Consider the following 24261-nt stretch of genomic DNA (forward strand, 5'->3'; position numbering starts at 1 on the left):
CCCGGAAGAACACATCTGATTAGATGGGAGTGTTCTTCCGGGAGCCAGGTTTCTGGCTCAGCTCTTTTTCTGAGTAAGTTGGAAGTTGTCCTGTGTGCTGGGAACCACTGTGCTTTGTCCTTTCTGCTCACCTGATCCTGTCACCCAGACCTCACTAGCCAATCAGAGCCTCCATCAGGCCCATCAGTCAGATGGGAGGGTTCTTCCGGGAGGCAGGCTTAATAGCTCAGCTCTTCTGAGAAAGTCGGAAGTTGTCTCAGATGCTGCTCCTTGTACTCCATTTTGTGGAGAGCTGGGTCAGCTCAGCAGCCACACCATAGTGAGTGAAGGGTTGCTCTCCACAGATGAAGAGTGGTGGACCAAGATGAATGAGGGGCGGAGGTTCCCAGGCGGGGAAAAGCGGCCGGCCATGGTGAATGAGGGGCCGCTGTCCCCATGTGGGGAACAGTGGCTGGTCTTGGTAAGTGAGGAGCCCACTGAACCCCAGACTAGGTGAAGAGGCTGGCTGAGGCTCAGGAGTCAGTTTGGTGGGTTCTCTCCTGATTGGGTGGAGGGCAGCAGCCAGACACAGAATTCAGCGTGTTCCTGCCTAGTCCAGCATGGTCCTATGTGGTCCTTGTAACTCCCTAGGCCAGGCTGGCAGCCTCTGAATAACTTCACTCCTGAGCTGTGTCTGCGCAGAGCATTAGGAGCAGAACTATGCTTAGAAGTATCCTTGTTGTTAACATCACTGTGAAATGCTGGCTCCTGTGGTGCTTATATTATCACACGTGGAGAGAGAGACATCACCAGATTTGCCAAACTTGAAGAGTACTGGTCTCTCCAGTATCTTCCAGAAGTTCTGTACTTTTAGCATTTAACATTTAGGTTTAGGATCTGTCTGGAGTTAGTTTTGTGGAGCTTGTAAATGGAATCTCCTGTGTAGGGTAACATTCCACTGCTAAACTGTGATGTAGAAGGTAGAATTGATGGAAATAGAATTGATGGTATAAGGATTTACCAGTTCTTAGGAGACATTAAGTCACACAAAGTAGAGTTTAGGTAAGGGAGGGCTGCTTCCCAGATACCCCAAAGGTAAGTAGTGTGCTAACCATGCCTGTTAGAAGTTAGTATGATAAGATGTAAATGTTTGTTCACCAGGATTAATCAGCCATTAAGCCACATTCCCTTAACAAATGAGACAACCCAGATTTACAAGCAGCCAAAAGTCCGACCTCCCCATCAAAGGCCTCTAAATGCTGCTCGTGGGGCCATTACAGAGTCACGACCAACATTAAGTCCTGGTGTGCCATAAAGGTATATTAATTCTAGAACTGCTGCATTTCCAGCCTTTTTGAAAAGCAGTTATGAGTTAAGGTCTCCCATGTTGATTGAGGTGGACTTGAACCCTGGCTGTAGTCCCAAAGTTCATTGCTCTTGCTGCCCTTCTGACTAAACACTAAATTCTTGGATTACAGGTCTGTAGCACCACAGAGTTCTAAAATTACCAGTTATAATGGACTGTCTATTGCAGAACAGGGAAAGGATTTGTGTGTGGAGTGTGGCTTCTCCCTTTAGACCAGAAGAGAAGGAACAGTGTACTGTGTGCACTTCAGGGGAAACAGACTAGACAATAGCTAGATCACAGACTGAAGTTTACAGAAGTGAGCTATAGGGATCTCCATCATAAAGAAGGACCTGATGGGACACGGTGAATGACTTTCTGTGTAATTTCCCATCATGCATTAATTCCTTCCATGTTAATGAAGGCAAACAGAATTGGTAGGTGTACAGTTTAGGGAGGATAGCTTGAACTACGAGTATTCAGTTTCCAATTAGCAAACTCTCCTATGCAGATATGTGCAATCCAGGTTGACACGGTTAAGTCAGCTCAGAGGTTTGAGACACAGGCCATTGGCTGTAATTCCATGTGTCAGCTTACAGCACTCAGTGGTTCACATTTTACATGAGTTTCTTATTAGTGACATTCTCCTTACCAGGGAAGTGCCTATTCTGCTTCAAAGTCAGTATAGCTAAGTGTTCTTCCAATTATTTTTATCATCTTAAAAAGTCAGTTATTGGTATCATTTTTTAAATTTTATTTTCTTCAAATGCATTATTGCTATAAGCTCTTTGTTTCTATTTTCCAATGTTTCCTGGTTTAAGAATTTCATTCTATTTTTTTTCTTAAGTGCTATTTATTAATAGTGGTTCTCAACCTGGGGGATCATGGCTCCCTTTTAGGGATCAAATGACCTATCACAGGACTGGCATAAGACCATCAGAAAACACAGATATTTATATTACAATTCATAGCAACAAAATTATAGTTATGAAGTAGCAGTAAAAATAATTTTATTGTAGGGGGTGGGGTTTACCACATCATGAGGAACTGTATTAAAGGGTTACAGCATTAGGAAAGTTGAGAACCACTGGTTTTGATCAATGTCTCCTGTAGCTCAGACATGCCTCACACTATGTAATTGAGGTGCTTTGGACACCTAATCCTGCCTCTGCTGTCCAGTGCTGGAAAGACAGTCCTGCAAATCCTTCCATGCTGAGTCTTGACTGATCTGTGGGAAGGAAAAATAGACCAGTGAATGATTATCCTCCAAGTTCTCTAGATTTTATTGTGAATTTACAAATGAAATGATGCCAAAGGCCGTGGGAGTATACAGCAGGTGACAACCAGTGTTTGACAAGTCGACCCACCAGACGCATCAATCCCTGTTGAGAAGGCCCCACTTGGCAAAGCTGTGGGGTTATTGACTGTAAATGACTGGTTGTTTTCTGTCGTAACTTTCTTGGGTGCCACTGCTATGCCTCCCTAATAAGAACAGCTGTGGGGTTCTTTCCACAGCGCTTCAATGGTGTGTTTTATACTTATCTGGCACACATAGAGCTGTGGATGTTCAGGAGGATGATTTCTTTTTAACTATATATTTTTATAGAAATAATGCTGGACTATTTTACATTACTCAGACTGACATAAGATTCTCAGTCACAAAGACAGCCTTTTTCACAGACAGCTAACTTTAGACTTCAGAGCAGATTCAAAGCAGGCTGGTTATCCCTAGAGACAAATACACGAGGTCATTTTTCCAGGTGTTGTTTTACTTATTCAAGCAACTTTAGACATAACTTTCTTAGTAATTGACTTTTTGCATGTAGTCCCATCCTCAATTGATGCTACAGGCTTAAGGTTCAGCCAACTGTTTACTTACTATCTGGGAACCCTCACCAACTTAGAGCTATGTGCATGGGTCAATGTGACATTACTAGCCTAAAAAGAATTATGTGACTTATCTTGTGTTCTGAGAATAGGTAGGTCCCTGAAAATGTAACTTATAATTGTCCAGATTTTGGCTGTGAGAGGCAGGAGCCATATAGAGAGAGGGGCTGAGGAGGAACAGCAAAAGAGAGCAGGGCAGCATCAGTGTAGAGAGAGAGTGTGGAGGAAAGGTGGAGAGAGAGAGATGTGGAGGCAGTGAAAGTGAGTTAGAGAATCTGCTGAGTAGAGAATGAAGAAGAGATGAAGAGCTAATTAGGAAGCTGTAAAGAGAAAATTTTCAGAGACAATTTTTCAAGATGAAGTAAAGAGAAAGTTACCATCAGAAAGCTTCTGTGTTTCTTTATTTTTCCCCTCAGAAAAGGTAAGAATTTTTCCTAAACCCTTGCTACTCTGAGGTCTTCTCTTTGCTACCCTGAAGCAGACTGGGAGCTGATCTCTCAGTCTGTGATAAAATGGGACCTGTGGAAGAACTGAGTGCACTGACCAACTGTAGAGCAGGTGTAGTCACAGCACAGGAAAGGGAGGGGCAAGAAAGAGGGCGAAAGCTTTCCTGCTGTGACAGTAGTTGACATTAGCAATGAGTAGTGAGGTAATTGATCTTAGATGATCAATAAATGTTCTGACTGGCCATTTCTTGGGTCCACAGATCAGGCAATCAAGATAAAGAACTGAACTTATCATGAAACCAAATTACTGCAGTTACATTGGTTCAACCTTAACTAGAAGAACTGGATAAAATGGTGTGGCCCTGCCTAATATGACTCTGTTTTCCAGTTTTAAGATGATAACCCCAAGAGAAATGGCTTGAGTAGTACTTGGTATGTTGTAATAAAAATCCCTTGTATCTGGAGTACATGGCCATAAAGCCTGTTTAAACTTTTTAACAGAATTATTTGGGATTATATTTACATATTTACTATCTTTTTCCTGCCTTCAAGCCCTCTCATAGACCCTTCCTTGTGTTCTAGTCCATGGCCTCTTTTTGTTTAACAACAGTTACAGTTTGACTGTGACCTGTGTTTGGTTGCAGGTCCTCCTAGCTATGAAGCAAAGGGTTGGCTCCACTGGACATTGAGTGTGTTATGGAATGTACACACATAGGACCCTGTGCCTTAGAAGAGGAACAGGAAGTGCTCTAGGAGATTGGAGGATTTTACTAAACTACAAGTTTCTCAGATTAGGGCCCCGTCTGACTGTAGTGTGGGAGGGCAAAGCTAGGAGGGCCTGTGCTGTCTGAGTCATTTCTGGTCTGGGTGGTCCTAGCTAATGAGGGACTTTGGGAAGACTTAGCCATCAGGAGCATCAATGGGAGGTATCTTACAGGTTCTTTCCAGGATTCTCCACTTGTTCTGCTGTAGGGGGCTGTAAGGAAGACCATAAGCCAGGCTGTGGTGAGTGTGGGGGCTACTGTCCCCAGACCAGGAAGAGAAGGTTGGCTGAGCTATCAGAATCTGAACTGCTTGGACTGGGATGGATTGTAAGGCCTGATTTCTAGAAGTTCTGAATGTTACATTCTACTTTTAAGTTTATCTTACAAATGTTACAGATAGTTTAAAAACTGAAAGAAAGGAGATGATGGGCATCATCCTTCGGCAATACATGATTAGATTATTTTCAGCTTTCTGCTACTGTCAGCCTCCATGGTGTGATTCAGTGAAGTTGAGTTCCAGAGCACAAAAGGAGTTTCTGAGCTGTAGAGGTATCACAGGTTTGCATGGTGTTGGGCAGGTGAAGAGGGCAGATACCTCATCTTGTGACATAATCCATGTGGCAAAAAGCAGACATTAAATTGTTTTTCAGCTTTGTTTTGTGATTGGGCTTCACTGGGGCTGGGTTTGCCTGAAACCACAAGGGGGCATGAGGGGCTGTAAGGCCATAGTAGACTCTGGAGGAGATCACTTCCATTTGCAGTGAGGGCTCTAGAGCATGGGGCCTTTCTGGAAGAAATATCAGTATCTGGAAGTTCAGAAAGTCAACAGTTTAAGGATCATATTGAGTTAATTTTGTTGGAGTTGTGAAATCTGTGTTTATTTAATTTCTATATACATAGAATCATAGATAGCTGGGTAACACCGGTCATGATCATACTTTTTCTGGCTGAGTTTTCTTTGGTCTTTTGATTAAAAGTTGACTCTATTTTCCTGCTTTTGTTCTTGGTTTTTTTCTCTCTATTCTCTTTATTCTTTCACAAATTCTGTATACATTCTCGATTATTGTAGCTTTTACAGTAAATATAAAAATTACATTGTATCAATGTATTGTTTTTTCATAATCCCATTCATCATTCTGAGTGTTTCCACCTTATATGTAGCTTTGGAATCAGCTTTCCTGTTATAAATTGTTGGGCATTGTCTTTGGATTATATTGAGTTTATGGTACAAACTAATCATAAACAAAGTCTTAATATTGATGAATCATGTTCCCAAGAGTCGTTTATATGCTTTATTTATTTAGGTTTTGTTGTTGTTAATCTGTGAAAGACTTTTTGATTATTGGATAAAAAGTATTATAGGGATTGGTAGGTTGCTCAGCATAAATTTTCTTGGGGATGACCTGAGTTCAGATTCTAGCACCTAAATCAGGTGGCTCATAACCACCTGCTACTCCAGTTTTCAGGGGATCTGATAGCCTCCTTTCTGGTGTGTCACCTGTACACACATGGAAGACATTCTCTCAAACATACAAACATATACATAAAAAACAGGGATAATTTTGTTTTCAAAAGTTCTTGTGACTTATAAAGTAATTAGAGCAAAACAAATTGCTTTAGATGTATAATACAAATCACACATTGTTTCTTTAAAAATCTGTTATCTTGCCTTTTTTTTAAATGGTCACACAGATGGGTATAATCTTAACCACAGAATATTATGTGAATTGATAACTAAAAAGAAAGTGCCTTCCTCTTCTTCCACAAAACATTCTAACCTCCATATGAGGTGAACAAGTACTTGAAGTAGCCTAGGTACAAAATTATATTATGCTTAGACTCGTTTTCTAAGCAGTCACTTACGTAGAGTTTCTTGATCTACTAGCATGACTTTCCAATTATAAATGAGAAACTAAAAAGAAAAGAAACACTGAACTCCATGGTAACATTGCAAGTAATCTGTTCCTGGAGTCCATATAACTTGTAGGGGAATCTCAGTCCCCGTTACCATTCTACCTTAATGTTCACCCATGGATAGACTAACATTGTTCTATTTGAAGTTTATAAGAAGGATTTCTCCAATTTGATTTAGCACAACTATGTCATACTTCAGATGAGTGTTAGTATTTGTTCCACCCTGATACTAGTAGGAAGAAAGAAGAAAAATGGGGTTATCATGAGCTTAGTATAAATTATACTTAGTATATCATGAGCTTGTTTATAAATTGACTTGGAATTGACTGGATCACAGAGGTATGTTCAAAATGACCTTATAGCTCAGAACACACCAGTATGCCGTAATCCTTATCACTTCTGAAATACAAGAAGCAGGTACTCAGCCACTGGAAACACAGTGGGACTCTCTCTACCTCACTGTGCAGGTCCACCTCCTTAGTGCAACATTAATCCTAAAAGAAGCAGATTCTTTTCCACCCTTCCCACCAATGCGCCCTGGACTTCCCTGTGGAATCCTGTGGACTGACTCCATATTGGAGCTTTTCAGTTTTTTGTAGAGATGCCCTGTCTCCATCATGAGTCTTCTCTTCTCTCATGTATTTTAAATGCCTTGATTCATAATGTTCTTAGTTCTCTTATTGTTAATCTGTTATTTTGGAACACGGATTTTGTGTTAATCTAATCTGTGTTCCTTGATCATTGTCACTAATATTTGGCTCCAGAATTCACTTTTATGGTTTGAATGTGAAATATCCACCACAGTTCATGAGTTTGAACCCTGGATTCCAAGCTGCCAGTGATATTTTGCAGTTGTGCAACCTTTATGAAATGGAGCCTCCTTTGAGAAATGGATTGCTGTGGAATACTCAAGTTTTATACCCATTGGAAATTTCTGTTTGCTCTCTGACTCCTGACCATGAAACCAGTTCTGAAGCTAGACTCCCAACACTATTGCCAAATCTTTCCCAACATATTGGGGTATTACCCTCTGGGAACTATGAGCTATAATATTCCTTTCATATTTATATAACATATTGTTAATTATTTTGCTGCTGCAAAGAGGACAGTAATTCAGACAACACTCATGTTCTGCTGTAGGATGGAAGTATATTTTTGTTTCACTAGTTTTTTAATCTAAGAATCAGGACTCATAGACAAACCTCTCATTCATACAATCAGCCAAGTCAGTGTAGGTAGCAGCTTCTATCCAATTACTTAGCTCTATGGTTCCTGAAGAATTGTCCTTACAGACAATTGTGAACTATCATATGGGTGCTAAGAATGGAACCTGGGACTGCAGGAAGAGCATCCAGTGTTCTTATCCACTGAGCAATCTCTCCAGCTCCTCTAACCCACTTTAAGTAAAGTGAACTAGAATACCACACACAGGAGATTAGAAATAGGACCACCATGGGGGTATCCTATGAGAAAGATTTAGAAATCAGGTAGATCAGTCCTTTGGTGAGAGTGGTGTATTGAAATCTCCCACTATTAGTGTGTGGGGTTTGTTGTGCAGTTTAAGCTTTAGTAATGTTTCTTTTATAAATGTGGGTGCCTTTGTATTTGGTACATAAATGTTCAGAATTGAGGCTTTATCTTGGTGGATTTTCCCTGTGATAAAAGTGTAATGTCCTTCCTGATCTCTTCCAATTGATTTTAGTTTGAAGTCTATTTTATTAGATATTAGGATAGCTACACCAGCTTGCTTCTTAAGTCTATTTGATTGGAAAGCCCTTTCCCAGCCTTTTACTCTGAAGTAATGTCTTTGAAGTTAAGGTGTGTTTCTTGTATGCAGCAGAAGGGTGGATCCTGTTTTCGTATCCATTCTGTTAGCCTGTGTCTTTTTATAGGGAAGTGGAGATCATTGATATTGATGGAAATTAGTGACCAGTGATCGTTAATTCCTGGGGGGTTTTTTGTTTTGTTTGTTTGTTTTGTTTTGTTTTGTTTTGTTTTGTTTTGTTTTGTTTTTGTGGTAGTATTGTGTTTCCCTTCTTTGGTATTTGTTGGTATGGGATTATCTATTGCCTGAGTTTTCATGGGTGTATTTAACTTCCTTAGGTTGGATTTTTCCTTTTAGTGCTTCCTGTAGGGTTGGATTTGTGGATAGGTATTGTTTAAATCTGGTTTTATCATGGAATATTTTGTTTACTCCGTCTATGGTGATTGAGAGTTTTGCTGGGTATAATAGTCTGGGTTGGCATCCGTGGTCTCTTAGTGTCTGCATAAGATTTGTCCAGGACCTTCTAGCTTTCATAGTCTCTATTGAGAAGTCTGGTGTTATTCTGATGGGTCTGCCTTTTTATGTCACTTGGTCTTTTTCCTTTGCAGCTCTTAATATTTTTTCTTTGTTCCTGTATGTTTAGTGTTTGATTATTATGTGGCGAGGAGACTTTTTTTTTTTTTTTATCTAGCCTATTTGGTGTGCTGTAAGCTTATATCTTCATAGATATTTCTTTCTTTAGGTTAGGGAAGTTTTCCTCTATGATTTTGTTGAATATATTTTCTGTGCCTTTGAGTTGGTATTCTTCTCCTTCTTTTATTCCTATTAGTATTAGGTTTGGTCTTTTCATGGTGTCTCAAATTTCTTAGATGTTTTGTGTTATGACTTTTTTGGCTTTAGTGTTTTCTTTGACTGACAAATCTACTTTATTGTGTCTTCAATGTCAGAGATTCTCTGTTCCATCTCCTGCATTTGGTTGGTTATGCTTGCATCTGTAGTTCCTGATTAGTTAGAATTTCTATTTCCAGCATTCCCTCAATTTCTTTATTGTCTCAATTTTAATTTTCAAATCTTGAACTGTTTCCTTCATCTGTTTAATTACTTTTTCTTGGCTTTCTTTGATTTTTTTTCCCAATTTTTTGTTTGTTTTTTTCTTCCATTTCTTTAAGGGAATTTTTTATTTCTTCTTTAAGGGAGTTTTTTATTTTCTGTTTAAGAGCCTCTATCATCTTTTTAAGGTCATTTTTAGGATTGATTTCTTCTGCTTCCTCTGCCTTGGTGTGTTCAGGTCTTGAAGGTGCAGAATCACTAGGTTCTGATGTTGTCATATAGGTCTTTATGTTGTTGCCTGTATTTTTGCACTGGTGTCTGCTCATCTCTTCCTCCACTCGGTGCAGGCAGTGTCTGTGTCTGAAGGTGCCTTTCTTGTAAGATGTAGAAATCTAATGAGCTGGCCTAAAAGTGAGGCTTGTGTGATGTAGGTGACAGAGCTGGAGGAGTGGGAATACCTAAGCTATTTGGAGTCCAGCGGGATGCTGGACAAGGAGCTATAAGATTTGAAGTTTGTCCTGCTAGATTTTGGTCTTGCTTTGGTCTGTTCATTCCTCATTATACTCTGATTCTTGTGGAATAGAAATGTTCATTCTGTGCCATTGCATGTTTGAAACAATAATCTCACTTAAGGGTATAGTAGAATGTGGTCAGAATAATTTTTAAATAAAAAGGGGCTAGAGAGATGGCTCAGTTATTAAGAGCACTGAGTGTTGTTACAGAGGACCCAGGTTTTGTTCCAAGAACCCACATAGTAGCTAATCATTTATTGTAACTCCAGTTCCAGGCATCTCCTGCCTTCTTCTGGCTTCTGTAGGTAATGCACACAGACATGTGCAGGCAAAACACTGATATAACTAAAATTAAAGGTTAAAAAAAGAGAAAAGAATGTAATTCTCTACAGTGATGTCACAGGTCTGAGACAGCAGGCAGGGCTAGTTAAAATGAACTCCTTCTGGCCCTTCACAGAAGTAACTGTAGCCTTCCTCTGTGGCAGCATGCTCAGAGGCAAAAGCAGCCTTATTCTAAGGTTACAATAACTCAGCATAGCTTTCCAACCAAGAGCAGGGACCACAGTGCTGATAGGTGACTTTTTCTTGATGTTTTCTCTATTTGTGTTCTTTGCTCTTTGCATTTGTGATAATTGGGCATTGGTACATCTATTTTTTAGATCAAATATCAAGATTGATAGGAAGCATAGGCTCCAAAGCAATCTGCTTTTACAATGCCATCTACCTGATTTTCAGCTAAGACCTTGGTCCAAGATGACCATGCCAGAGGCATTTTTGTTTGTTTGTTTTGTTTGTTTGTTTGTTTGTTTGAGGCAGGATATTTCTGTGTCCTGGCACTCATTCTGTAGACCAAGCTTGCCTCTAACTCACAGAGATCCACCTGCCTCTGCTGCCCGAGTACTGGGATTAAAGCCATGTACCACCATTTATATATGTTCCTACATGACTTTAAAGTAAGGATTCCCCTACATGTATCTTCTTATCATTGTGACCATGTTCAGAATTGGATTTGTTAACTGAGCATGTTTAGAAATAGGCAGAACTCTACAGGAACATGTTCAGACTTCCTATGTAAAGTCTCCATGCTTCCCTTGTTTAGAAAAAATATTGCTTTAGAAATGACTGCCATGTTCTCCTTGCCTTCTATAGGTAAGAAATCTTTGTCAGTTCTTCTGTCTTGGCTGCTGTGGTGGCAAGTCTTGAAAGTCAAATGGACTACCTCTAGAATTCATTAAAACCAAAGAATTGGATACACTTGTGAGGGATTTTTCTTAATTGAAGCTTTTGAAGTGAGAAGACCCATCATTAATCTGGATCTTTTGAAGTGATAAGATCCACTTTTGATCTGTGCTACATTTTTCTGGTGGCATTCTACATATATAAAAGACATTGAAGGAGGAAGCTTTCTCTCTTTGCCTGCTTGCCCTAGCTGTGGTAATGGCTAAAAATGGTCATTCCTTTGCTGTCATTAGAGTCTAGTTCTAAGAAATTCTGTTGTATACTAAAGACCAGCTAAGACATCCAGCTACATGGGCTGAACATCTACTGGATTCCTCAACTTTGCAATGATAGCTAATGTTGGTCTAGCTGGAACACAACCTGTAGGGCATTCTATGTCAGGACACAGGGTGGCGCCAAGGGGCACAATCAGAATATTAACATTTCTCCATTTTGATTATCATTAAAAAAAAAGGTGAGTTATGAGAGCAAGTAGGGGAACAAGGGCGCTGAATTCTCGAGACTTCTTCAAGCTGGCAATGGATGAAGTGGGGAAGGGGAAAACCGGGAGTCGCTAATGGCAGTTAACTGGATGCTCTCCCCTCTCTTCCCCCGCCAAGGGGCATTACAGGGTCACAATCAATATTAAGTCCTGGTGTGCCATAGAGGTATATTAATTGTAGAATAGCTGCATCTTCAGCCTTTTTGAAAAGCTGTTTTGAGTCAAAGTCTCTGACGTTGATTGATGTGAACTTGAATCGTGTTTGTAAAACCACAGGGCACTGCTCTTGCTGCCTTTCTAACCAGCTATCTTAAATTCTTGGATTACAAGTCTGTAGCACCAAAAAGTTCTAAAATTACCAGATTGAGTTGCATAGTGGGCTATCCATTGCAGTAACAGGAAAAGGATTTGTGTGTGGAGCATGGCTTCGCCCTTTAGCCAGAAGAGGAGGAACAGTATACTAGGTACACTGCAGTGGGAAACAGACTAGACAAGAGCTAGATCACAGATTGAAGCTTAAGACAGTGAGCTGCACTTGGCTGGTGTGTTCAAGGGAGAGTGCTTGCTGGTATTGAAGGCTAAGGGAATGGGAGGCCGGGGGAGATTTTCCTAGGTATCCACAGGAGGTGTGTATAGGCGCAAGGGGAAGCTGCCTCTAGTGTTCTATTCCAGTGCTGGGGGCAACTGTGAAAATTGGATCTGAGGTCATAGATAATGTATTAGATCTGTGGACAGCCTACCTGGTCTTCTGGCAGATGTGGCAAGTAGTTGAACAGGGATTGTCTACCTGAGTAGGGGGCTGGGACACAGAGATGAGGTGAGAAGGGACCAGGTGGTGATGGTTTGTAGAACCCACAGGAGACATGGACGGGAGAAGAAGCCGCAGCTGGTGTTCTGTTGCAGCCCTAGGGGAAACCCTGAGTATTGGCTCTTGGGTAACAGAGAGAGGGGAAAGTCCATGGGCAGCCTACCTGGTCCCCTACCCAGCATCTTAATATTGATTCATAAGATTCCCAGGATCATTTATTTACTTACAATTTTTGTTTTGTTTGTTTCTCAAGACAGGGTTTCTCTGTGTAGTTTTTGGTGCTTGTCCTGGATCTTGCTCTGTAGACCAGGCTGGCCTTGAACTCATAGAGATCTGCCTGGCTCTGCCTCCCAAGTACTGGGATTAAAGGCGTGCACCACCACCACCTGGCTTTACTTACTTCTTTATTTAGGTTTTTGTTGTTGTTAATTTGTGAAAGACTTATAGTTTGTTGACTAAAAAGTACTATGTGGGCTGGGCATGTCACTCAGCAAGTATTCTTCTTTGGGTTAACCTGAGTTCATATACTAACACCCAAGTGGGGAGGCTCATAGCCACCCACAACTCCAGATCCAGGAAATCTCTTCTCTGGTGTATCACCTGTACACACGTGGAAAATATTCTTTCTCTTACATACAAACATACACATAAAAATGGAGATAGATGTTTTCAGAACCACTTAGGACTTAAAAAGCAATTAGAGCTGAACAAGTTGCTTTAGGTATATAATAGAAATCATATGTTTATTTAAAAATTGCTTATTTTGCATTTGGTTTGAAAACATTTTCATTTCCTCACTCTGATTTAGGCTTATATCCAATCTTCAATCATAGAAATAAAATGGTTTCTAAGTGATCCTAACAGACATCCTTTTCTTTATCAAAAGAAAATGAAATACTTTTAGTAGTAAAAACTATTTTCTACAATGTAGACACATCAGAAAACTTCAAGCAAATCTATCCAATTTTGTGGAACAGCCCTCCTTGCCCTACCCATTTTTCTATTATTGGCAAAGGAAAGAACACAGAAAAAGTGGTGGTCAGTGATTTTTTTAATTTTTATTTTGGCTAGAATCTTGTAGTTCTTGTCTAAGGGACAATGTTAAATTTGTAGGTCTGTCCTTGTGTCTTTTTTTTAAATCAGTGGCGCCATCTATGTTGTATGATTTTATTAGTTATAATCTAACTATATTGATGTTTCTCTGGAAAATGATGGACCTTTACTTATTTTTGTATTCTGAAAAAAAAAAACATTATGTTATGAGTTCTTTAATTTTTTGTTTGTTTGGAGACTGTCTGCAGAGAAACAGTTTTGTTTTTTCTTCTTCATCTTACAGACTTGCCTCTCCTCATTTCTTGGCATATCTTTGTTTTCCAGTTGTTACTATTATTAATATTTGCAAGTTTGCTATTTAAGTTGTTGATATAGTTAATACATTGGTTTTTGTTTTTTAAAACTTTCTTGTATATTACTGTCTCTGTGACCTAATTAGTTCTAGGTATCAACATGTCAGAGCCCATAGTCATCTGATGGAACATTATTTAAGGATTTACCCCCATTAGAATGGCTCGTTGCTATGTCTTTGAGAGATTGTGTTGATTGATGGTTGATATGTGAAGGCCCTTCCACTGAGGGTGGCAATATCCCTAAGAAAATAGGCTGGGCTGGATAAGAGAGCTACCAGAGTATAATACAATGACCCAAGTAAGAGAGAAAGCAGGCAAACAAAATTTCCTTATCCTTTTTGCCTTCAGTTGCTTATTGCATTCTTAGGGAACCAGCCCCAGGCTGCAGGCAGGGCTCAAAGAGACAGCCACAGCACTGTGAAACTTAGACTTTTTTCTGTCTGAGGGGTTAGGAAAAGTTCACACTCACACCTATTTTCTTGGTGGTTACTTTTCTTTATTCTCTCATGCTGGCTTCAAATCTCTGTTCTTCGTGACTGTATATGTACCCAACAGAATCTTTCATGTTGAATATAGGAATTACACTTTAAGGTCACATTCCATTTCTTAAATAAATGATAAAAGACAGTCCTCCCAACAACACACATGCAATAAATCTCAACTTCCTGATAGGTGAGCTGTAACCTTGCACCTGCAAAGAAAGAACCAGTCATTTTGTTATCTACCTAAAGAGATAATCTTATAAAGGATTTTAAAAGAGTTACTAAACTACCGAGGAGTCTAAGAAAAATAAGGAAATCATGTACTACACACTATATTTCTGAGTGTAATAAACATTTTAAACTAACATTTTGCAATTAATGGAAATGCTGGGCTTTCTCAGATTTGAAGTGTTTACAGAGAGAGAGCTGTGTCATAAATGCTTTTGTTGGAATTCAGGTTTACCTTAACTCTTAGTATGAGCTCACTACGGCATTCTCCATGGCATAGTGACACTAAAAGCATTTTAAATCTTAAAATGTTTATCTGTCTGCTGTGGATATCACTCTATATAAATAAAACACTGATGGCCAGTGACCAGGCAGGAAGTATAGGCGGGACAAAGAGAGAGGAGAATTGGGGAAACAGGAAGAAGGAGGAGAGACACTGCAGCCACCGCCAGGACAAGCAGCATGTAGAGACTCTGGTAAGCCACCAGCCATGTGGCAAGGTATAGATTTATAAAAATGGGTTAATTTAAGATAAAAGAACAGTTAGCAAGAAGCCTGCCACGGCCATACAGTTTATAAGTGATATAAGCGTCTGAGTGATTATTTTATACGTGGATTGTGGGACTGCGGGGCTTGGGGAACCTGGAGAGAAGCCCTCCAGCAACAAATGGCGCCCAACGGCTCGAGTTTCCACCTTAAACCTGAGAATATTTAATAACCAATTCTAAACAGAGCCAAAACCAGGTTCCTGCTTCTTGTCTCATACGGCAGCTAGACGCCGCAAAACGCAGGTTTGAACACTGGCAGGTTCCTGGTGTGTGGGTTTGACCGGCAGTATGGCGGAAATGAGGCGTCTGCCAGCGGCACATTAAGCTGTGTGGTAGATTTAGTCTTTACTAGTAAAAAAAAAAAAAAAAAAAAAAAAAAAGAGGTTTCTGGCTACACGCTGCTTTGATAAAAGCTTAGACCCACTATTTCTGAGACTTAATGACTCACAGAACTGGCAGAAAACGTACAGCCGCCATGTTGGGAAGCTGAAATGGGCGGAGCCAGCAGCCACAGCGCCGTTTCAGTCTTAAAATACTACAGTTTAAAGCAATAGATTCACATTATGTAGGCTTAAAAGAGACAAAAAAAGATAAATTAAGATAAATAAGCCACGTAAAGATGGCTACCACACAGAGAATCTGGATTATGTTGTCTTTGATATTTGTAACTGAAGAAAAACATTTGATTGCAAAAGCTGTTGAGTTATGCCAAAATGTATATTTTAAAGGTACCTTGACTTCAAAATTTGGATTTAAGGATATGTTGCTTTGGAAAAGAGGTTCTGCTTTTGTTTCCACAGAAAGCCAGAGGCTGTGGATTTGTTCCAGATTAAGATACATCAGGTTTCACCAGCCAAGACCCCCTGAAAGGTCTCCGATGACACCATGGCCCAGATGATCCAACATCCAGAGCGGTCTCAAAGCAACTGATTCACACAATACAGCCTCATGGACTACCCCATAGGCCTAAAATTTTCTTTGCGTCCCCATAAGATACAGCGCCCCCCTCTAGCAGGAAGTAGTAAGAGATGCTACGCCCAAATTCCCAAATATACCAAGCTGGCTTTAGAGGTGGAATTGGCTCACTCCCCTCTAAACCCAGACATATTACTTTAAAAAAAAAAAATGGTTAAGAGATTCTTGTGTCCCAAATCAGAAGAGCCCTCTGGTGTGGGACAGAGAAAAACCAATATTTTTATTTAAAACAGGTTGATTATAAATGTGATCTCTTTCTAAAAAATAAAAAGGGATATGATTAGATATATAGGAGGATATGGAGATGATAAGATAAAAGGGTAGATTAATGAACCTACTTTTAAAGAAAAACTTGTTTAAAATGTTTTACATTGGTATAGATTTTAGTTTATGTTTAAAATGTTTTACATTGGTATAAATTTTAGTTTATTGATACAAACTTGAAGTTAATTTTGTTATACTGTATATATATATATTTCTATTCTTGTTTGAGGTATTATGTTTATGTAACTCATTTAAAATTGTAATGGATAATTAAAAAATAGATTAATAATTAGTCATCTATGATAATCATATCTGTAGCCATGTTAGTTAAGTCTTCTAGGTATACATAGATATATTTCAGATAGATAGGTAATCTTCAAACACTTCATAGACCTAGAGAATATGGCATTTAAATAACTTAGAATTCTGTTGACGTGAGACACAATTGCTCCTGGCTGCACCAATTGATCCCGAGAGAATGTTGGGCTTCTAAGACATTTCCATTTGGAAGTTTGTCTTTTTGGCACAAAATGGCCTACTGGGCAAAGAACTGCCCTTGCCTTGATGGCTGACAGTACAAATGCAATGCTGTCCTTTCTGGACAAGCGGACACAAGGAAAGCAACCACTGTACTCTGCCAAGACAGGGTAAGATGGTCTCTTAAAATTCCTGCTTCTAAAAATGGTCTGTCAAATACTCTAGGCCTGTAGCCAATTTAAATGCACCAACAATGCTGAGAAACATTAGGTGACTGTCCAGGCTGCCAGCTGTCTTGGTCTACTCTTGCAAGATTCCCGAAAGTTGCTTGCATCCATCTACCATTTCTCAGGTACCATTATGTTCCTTCTCAGGTCTTTGATGTGGTTGAAGACTAGATAGTCATAATTTCCTCAGTTATGATAAAAGATAAGTTAGCTATAAAACCTTAAACTCACAAATATAAGATAGATAGGACATCTTCTTTAATATTGTAACTATAATTCTTGCTCGGTAATTGTTTTGTTATATGTAATTTTACCATGTTAAAGTTAAAAACCTTCCTTTTTAAATAAAGAAGAAAGGGGAAGTGCTGTGGATATCACTCTATATAAATAAAACACTGATGGCCAGTGACCAGGCAGGAAGTATAGGCGGGACAAAGAGAGAGGAGAATTGGGGAAACAGGAAGAAGGAGGAGAGACACTGCAGCCACCGCCAGGACAAGCAGCATGTAGAGACTCTGGTAAGCCACCAGCCACGTGGCAAGGTATAGATTTATAAAAATGGGTTAATTTAAGATAAAAGAACAGTTAGCAAGAAGCCTGCCACGGCCATACAGTTTATAAGTGATATAAGCGTCTGAGTGATTATTTTATACGTGGATTGTGGGACTGCGGGGCTTGGGGAACCTGGAGAGAAGCCCTCCAGCAACATCTGTCCTGTGTGTAACTTTAGGTCATAAAAAAAAGGAAACTTGCAACTTTCTTGGGGCTATGAAGTCAGAGAGGCTGGCACAGCAATTAGGTTGTTTTGTATCTTTAACCTTTGTTCAACAAATTAGACAACTGGCTATTAAGTCCTCATGAACAGGACTGCTTTTCCTGGGAATAGTTTACCTTAAAAACCATTAACAAGGCACCTGATCTAATCTAAAGATACTTTGAAGCTTTATATCAACTAATAGGATACAGTTCTACTGGCAGCTGGGGAAATATAACTATTTTCCTATGTCAACCTGAACTGTGATTAAAAAAAAAAAAAAAAAAGCAGGTTCTAAGTATCTCACAGTCCTCGTGGAACAATAGGCCTAGTTATGAAACAATCATTTCTATTCATCACAATTATACAGTTTAAGGAGAGGTCATCTTTCTGACAATCCACAAATATAAATGCCCAATAAATGGAATGTATTTATGAGATAAACACACTGAATCTCTTAGATGGCTATCACTGATGACTAATTCAAGACTACAGTGAAAAAAGCAACAAGTGAGGCAGAAATAAATGAAAATCTGTGAGTTGTAGGGAAAAACAGGCCTATGTAGTTTTAGGTGGCAGCCAAATGCCAAGCAGAGGCAGGAATTTTCAGGGAGATTATCACCATTAAATAGATGGCCCTTGTTCTACATTGGAAGCCAAGCAAGGTGCCTTAATGTTAGGAATCCATCCTTCTGTGCCCTCAATTAATGGAAGGATTAGGCAAAGTGATTCCTAGTCCCAGAAAGCAACTTCACACAAAATCTGGTACAAATCTGGTCCAAGCATGTAGCATGAACCCTGATTGATCTTAATAAAAACCCAGAGTCAGATATCAGGGTGAAAGCTGAAAAGAACAGAGAAGCAGAACAGGATGCCACTAGTCTTTACCTCTATGAAATCCTCAGCCAAAAAGACTGAGCTTCTGTCTCCTTCCACCTTACATTCATTTTCTCCACCCAGCCATATCACTTCCTATCTCAACCTCCCTAGTGCTGGGATTAAAGGTGTGTGTGCTTCCCAAATACTGGGAGCAAAAACATGAGATCTCAAGTGCTGGGATTAAAGGTGTGTGCCACCAGTGCCTGGCCTCTATGGCTAACTAGTGGCTGGCTTTGCACTCTGATCTTTGGGCAAGCTTTATTTGTTAGAGCATACACAAAATATCACATAAGTATGGCAGGCTAGCATTCAACTCAGGCAGACACACCTGCCTCTCCCTTCTGAGTGTTGGGATTAAAGGCATGAGCCAGTACACTCAGCTTGCCCATCTTTTTTGTAGTTAGTAATTGTTCGTACAATTTCTCTGATGTGTACTCAGTACTATTAATTTGTTTGCTTGTCTCTCTATCTCTATTAATAGGCATTTCTCTAACAAGGTGATATCCCATTCAAAGGGTACAGAAATGACAGAGGTGACCATCCTATTCAGTTTCTTTCTAAAGTGACATGGTGATTACATTACAACTTCTGTGTCATGGAATAAGTATGACAAGCATAAGAATTGTATGACTATATTTTCAAAGAAGTATACATTTGAAGTGTTATCAGTATCACTTTCCTTTGTATACATGTATGGGATATTTTAGAATGCAGTGACTTATGACGATGTACATGTTGACTTCACTTGGGAAGAGTGGGCTCTGCTGGATCCTTACCAGAAGAGTCTCTACAAAGATGTGATGCTAGAGACCTACAGGAACCTCACTGCTATAGGTAAGACTGAATTTTCCTTCACTTTGAAAATATAGGGGTGACTGTTTCTTGGCTATTGATGCTCTTCTGTAATCATGATTGAGACTAAGGAACTATAAGAATAAATCAGGCATGGTTCTAAGTTTCACTGGTGATAACAACTTAAATTTTGCACAATTTCCCATAATAAATCATACATTTTTCTGGTACTATATTTTAGGCTACAAATGGGAAGATCATAATATTGAAGAACATTGTCAAAGTTCTAGAAGACATTTAAGGTAATTTTCATGTGCAAGCTAATACAAATATGCCTCAGAAGAAATATTAGGTGTCTGGAAGTTCTAAAGAAAGTAACAGTGTAAATAAGCCCAGCTTCCTGATCCAGCTGGGACCTCCTGTTCCCCTAAGCTCTCTTTCCCCCAACCCTTGCCCTCCATTACCCCCCCCCCCACGTCCAGTTTGCTCATGTAGATCTCATCCATTTCTCTGTCATTGGGCAATCCCTGTGTCTTTCTTAGGGTCCTCTTTACTAGGTAGCCTCCCTGGAGTTGTGAGTTGCAGTCTGGTTATCCTTTGCTTTACATCTAGTATCCACTTATGAGTGAGTACATATCATGTTTGTCTTTCTGAGTCTGGGTTACCTCACTCAGGATGATTTTTTTCTAGTTCCCTCCATTTGCCTGCAAACCTCATGATGTCATTGTTTCTCTCTGCTGAGTAGTACTCCATTTTGTGTGTGTGTGTGTGTGTGTGTGTGTGTGTGTGTGTGTGTGTGACACATTTTATTTATCCATTCTTCAGTTGAAGGGCATCTAGGTTGTTTCCACATTCTGGCTATTACAAATAGTGCTGCTATGAACATAGTTGAGCATGTGTCCTTGTAGTATGATTGAGCATTCCTTGGGTATATGCCCAAGAGTGGTATAGCTGGGTCTTGAGGGAGATTGAATCCCAGTTTTCTAAGAAAGCACCATATTGATTTCCAAAGTGGTTGTACAAGTTTGCATTCCCACCAACAGCGTAGGAGTGTTCCCCTTGCCCACCTGGATCAGGAACAGAGTGGGAGAATAAGGAAAGAGATACCATAATAAATGAAGACCCCATAGAAATAGGAAGAAGCAGAGTGCTAGTGAGGTCCCCAGAAATCCACAAAGATATCTCCACAATAGACTACTGGCAATGGTCAAGAGAAAGCCCAAGCTGACCTACTCTGGTGATCGGATGGCCGAACACCCTAACTGTCATGATAGAACTCTCATCCGGTGACTGATGGAAGCAGATGCAGAGATCCACAGCCAAGCCCCAGTGGAGCTCCAGGAGTCCAATCAGCAAGAAAAAGGAGGGATTATATGAGCAAGAGATATTGAGACCATGATTGGAAAAAGCACAGGGACAAATAGCCAAACTAGTGGAAAGACATGAACTGTGAACCAATAGCTGAGGAGCCCTCATGGAACTGGATCAGGCCCTCTGGATAAGTGAGACAGTTGATTAGCTTGAACTGTTTAGGAGGCCCCCAATCAGTGGACTGGGACCTGTCCTTAGTGCATGAGCTGGCTTTTTGGAACCTAGGACTTATGCTAAGACATTTGGCTCAGCCTTGATGTAGGGAGGAGGGGTCTGGACCTGCCTCAACTGAATCTATGAGGCTGAGCTGAATCCCCAGGGGAGACCTTGCCTTGGAGGAGGTGGGAATGGGGGGTGGGTTGGGGGGAATGCTTGAGGGTGGGAGGAGGGAGGACAGGGGAATCCATGGCTGATATGTAAAATTAAATTAATTATAAAATTTTAAAAAAGATTTGGAAAAAATCTATTTTATGAAAATTTTAAAAAATAAAAAATAAGCCCAGCTTAAAGTACATCGATGATTATTAAATTCTAACAAAACCTATAACTCTATGTCAAGTAGATGAATTCTGTTTATAAGGCATTCTGGGTTTTTTTCTTTTTTTATTACTAAGAAATTTTCCATACCAACCACAGAACTCCCTCCCCTCCCTCCTCCCACTCCCCAGCTTTCCCCTTCCCAACACATCCCCCATCCACCTCCTCCAAGGCAAGGCCTCCCCCATGGGGAGTCAGCAGAGCCTGACACACTCAGCTGAGGCAGGTCCAAGCCCCTCCCCTGCACCAAGGCTATGTAATGTGTCCACCCAAGACAGTGGGCTCCAAGAAGCCTGCTCATGTACCAGGGATGGATCCTGATTTCACTGTCAGGGGGCCTCTTAAACAGATCAAGCTACACAATTGTCTCACCTATGCAGAGGGACAAGGCATTATTTTAAGAAAAAAGAGAAGGGAACAATGCTTTAACAGATGTCACTATTTGAATCATAGTCTTCTGAGAGCTATGCTGTAGAACTGCCAACCCATTTAGTTTCATACCACTCATATTACAAAAGGTACACACATTGAATAGGTGATACATATATGTCCAAAACCTTCTAATAAACAAATAGTCCATAGTAAAGCTTGTGTTACTCATATACTTGTTGTGGCTTTGCTAAGTTTAGTGAGATAAGGAGTAGTTAGATTCAAGAGTCAAGGACAGTTATAGAGAAACCTTATTCTCTATATCATATGTCTATGATGAACAGAAACTCAAACTGTGTGAATGTAATGTGGACACATTTTATTTGTTTTTGTTTTTTTTTTCATATGATTGTGTACAATATATGGCTGTGAGCTATCCCATGTGGGTGCCGAACTCAGATCCTCTGGAAGAGCAGCCAGTGCTCTTGACCACTGAGCCATCTTTCCAGCCCCCACATTTTATTTGTTATTCTTCCTTTAATAGGTATATCATATGTCAATCTGGAACCAAACCATATGAGCATAGGGATATCAAAAGATGCAACATACCCCTCTCCCTCTCAGAACAATTAGAAGATATGTAGTAGTTTCCACTTTGAATAGACTTGTTGAATGTGATTCAAGTTTATAAGTAATTGCTTTTCCAGCTTCACTGGAAATACATCAACAATCTCACACTGGTACTTCTCTTTGTCCTGGTTCACTTTGCAAATGTATTGACTCACACTCTAGGGAAATTTATGAATGTAATATGTGTGAGCTCTGAGTTTTTTCAGTTCTCTTCAAATATGTGAAAATCACATAGAAAAAAAAGATGCTATAAAATACAAGTCATGTAATAAAGATTCTTACCATCACAGATATATTCAAAGATGCAAACACAACTCTTAATAAAGGGTAACAATATGAGTGTGAACAAAGTGATAACCTCTTTACAATGAGACCAAATTGTAAAATTAATTCATAGAGATATATTTGACAGTGTAATAAATGTGATACATGTGCCAATTATCGTTGCAGGCATGAAAGAAGTCATACTGGAGAGAAACTTTCTGAATATACTCAAAGTGTTAATGCCTATACATATCATAATCATCTTCAAAGGCATGAAAGAATCCATACTGGAGAGAAACACTATGAATGTAGTCAATGTGGGAAAGCCTTTGCATCTAACAGTACTCTCCGAAAACATAAAAGAACACATACAGGAGAGAAACCTTATGAATGTAATCAATGTGGTAAAACCTTTGCATATCACAGTTATCTCCAAAGCCATAAAAGAATACATACAGGAGAGAAACGCTATGAATGTAATCAATGTGTTAAAGCCTTTACACAGAACTCTAATCTCCAAATACATAAAAGAACACATACTGGAGAGAAACCCTATGAATGTAATCAATGTGGTAAAGCCTTTACACTTCCCTCTAATCTCCAAATACATAAAAGAACACATACTGGAGAGAAACCCTATGAATGTAATCAATGTGGTAAAGCCTTTACACTTCCCTCTAATCTCCAAATACATAAAAGAACACACACTGGAGAGAAACCCTATGATTGCAATCAATGTAGTAAAGCCTTTACACTTCCCTCTATTTTCCAAATCCATAAAAGAACACATACTGGAGAGAAACCCTATGAATGTAATCAATGTGGTAAAGCCTTTGGACAGCACGGTCATCTTAAAAGGCATAAAAGAACACATACTGGAGAGAAACCCTATGAATGTAAGCAATGTGGTAAAGCCTTTTCACAACACGGGTATCTCCAAAAACACAAGAGAACACATACAGGAGAGAAACCCTATGAATGTAAGCAATGTGGTAAAGCCTTTGTATGTTATAGTCATCTCCGAGTCCATAAAAGAACACATACAGGAGAGAAACCCTATGAATGTAATCAATGTGGTAAAGCCTTTGTATGCGGTAGTTATCTCCAAAGCCATAAAAGAACACATACTGGCGAGAAACCCTATGAATGTAATCAGTGTGGTAAAGCCTTTGCACGGCACAGTCATCTTCAAAAGCATAAAGGAACACATAATGGAGAGAAACCCTATAAATGTAATCAATGTGGCAAAGCCTTTCCAGATCACAGTCATCTTCAAAGGCATGAAAGAACTCACCAAAAAGGTTTCAAAGTAACTTATTATTATTCCTCTGTTTAAAGGAACATGTTTTATAATGACTATTTCTGTAATCAACAAACTATGTCTTCTGAAAAATAACTGGATTTTAAAAAGATGTAAAGTTTAAGGCTTAAGCTATATAGATTCAAAAAAGTACTTAAAGGTATAAAAAATGTTTTAAGTTATATAAGCATGAGTTTATATAGGGTTTGAGGACATAAAAGCACAACTTATGATAAAAATGATTTAAAATACATAAAAATAATAAAAAATGTTTCAAATGTCTTCCCCTTTCTCTGCTGTTTTTATTATATGAGACTTCAAAAATTCAGTTTTGACATTAATCAATAAAGCTCTGATAAGCTATTAATCTATCTCTGGTAAACACTTCCTATTATCATAGTAACAAGCTCAATGTTTTAAAATCCCTTTGGTTATTTTCTAGGTATAGGGTTAAAAATATTTCTCATTATGCTATAGACATCTGCCAAATCTATATGCACCGAATCTTCTAGATAAAGGAAAAAATATTAATGCTTTTAACCAAAATCATTTTTAGGTTTCCAGACTT

General features: G+C 39.4%; 1 protein-coding gene across 1 annotated transcript; it reads left to right on the forward strand.

Moving 5' to 3' along the window:
- Nucleotides 1-364: 364 nt before the first annotated feature.
- Nucleotides 365-24059, forward strand: LOC114682896 (zinc finger protein 431-like). The gene is made up of 4 exons (XM_028856985.2): nt 365-460; nt 19138-19264; nt 19464-19524; nt 22580-24059. Exons 1-4 carry the CDS (start codon nt 365-367, stop codon nt 23727-23729), a joined length of 1434 nt encoding a protein of 477 aa, XP_028712818.1. The 3' UTR covers nt 23730-24059.
- The last annotated feature ends 202 nt before the right edge of the window (nt 24060-24261 follow it).

The sequence above is a fragment of the Peromyscus leucopus genome, chromosome 23 (assembly GCF_004664715.2).
Source record: "Peromyscus leucopus breed LL Stock chromosome 23, UCI_PerLeu_2.1, whole genome shotgun sequence".
NCBI lineage: Eukaryota > Metazoa > Chordata > Mammalia > Rodentia > Cricetidae > Peromyscus > Peromyscus leucopus.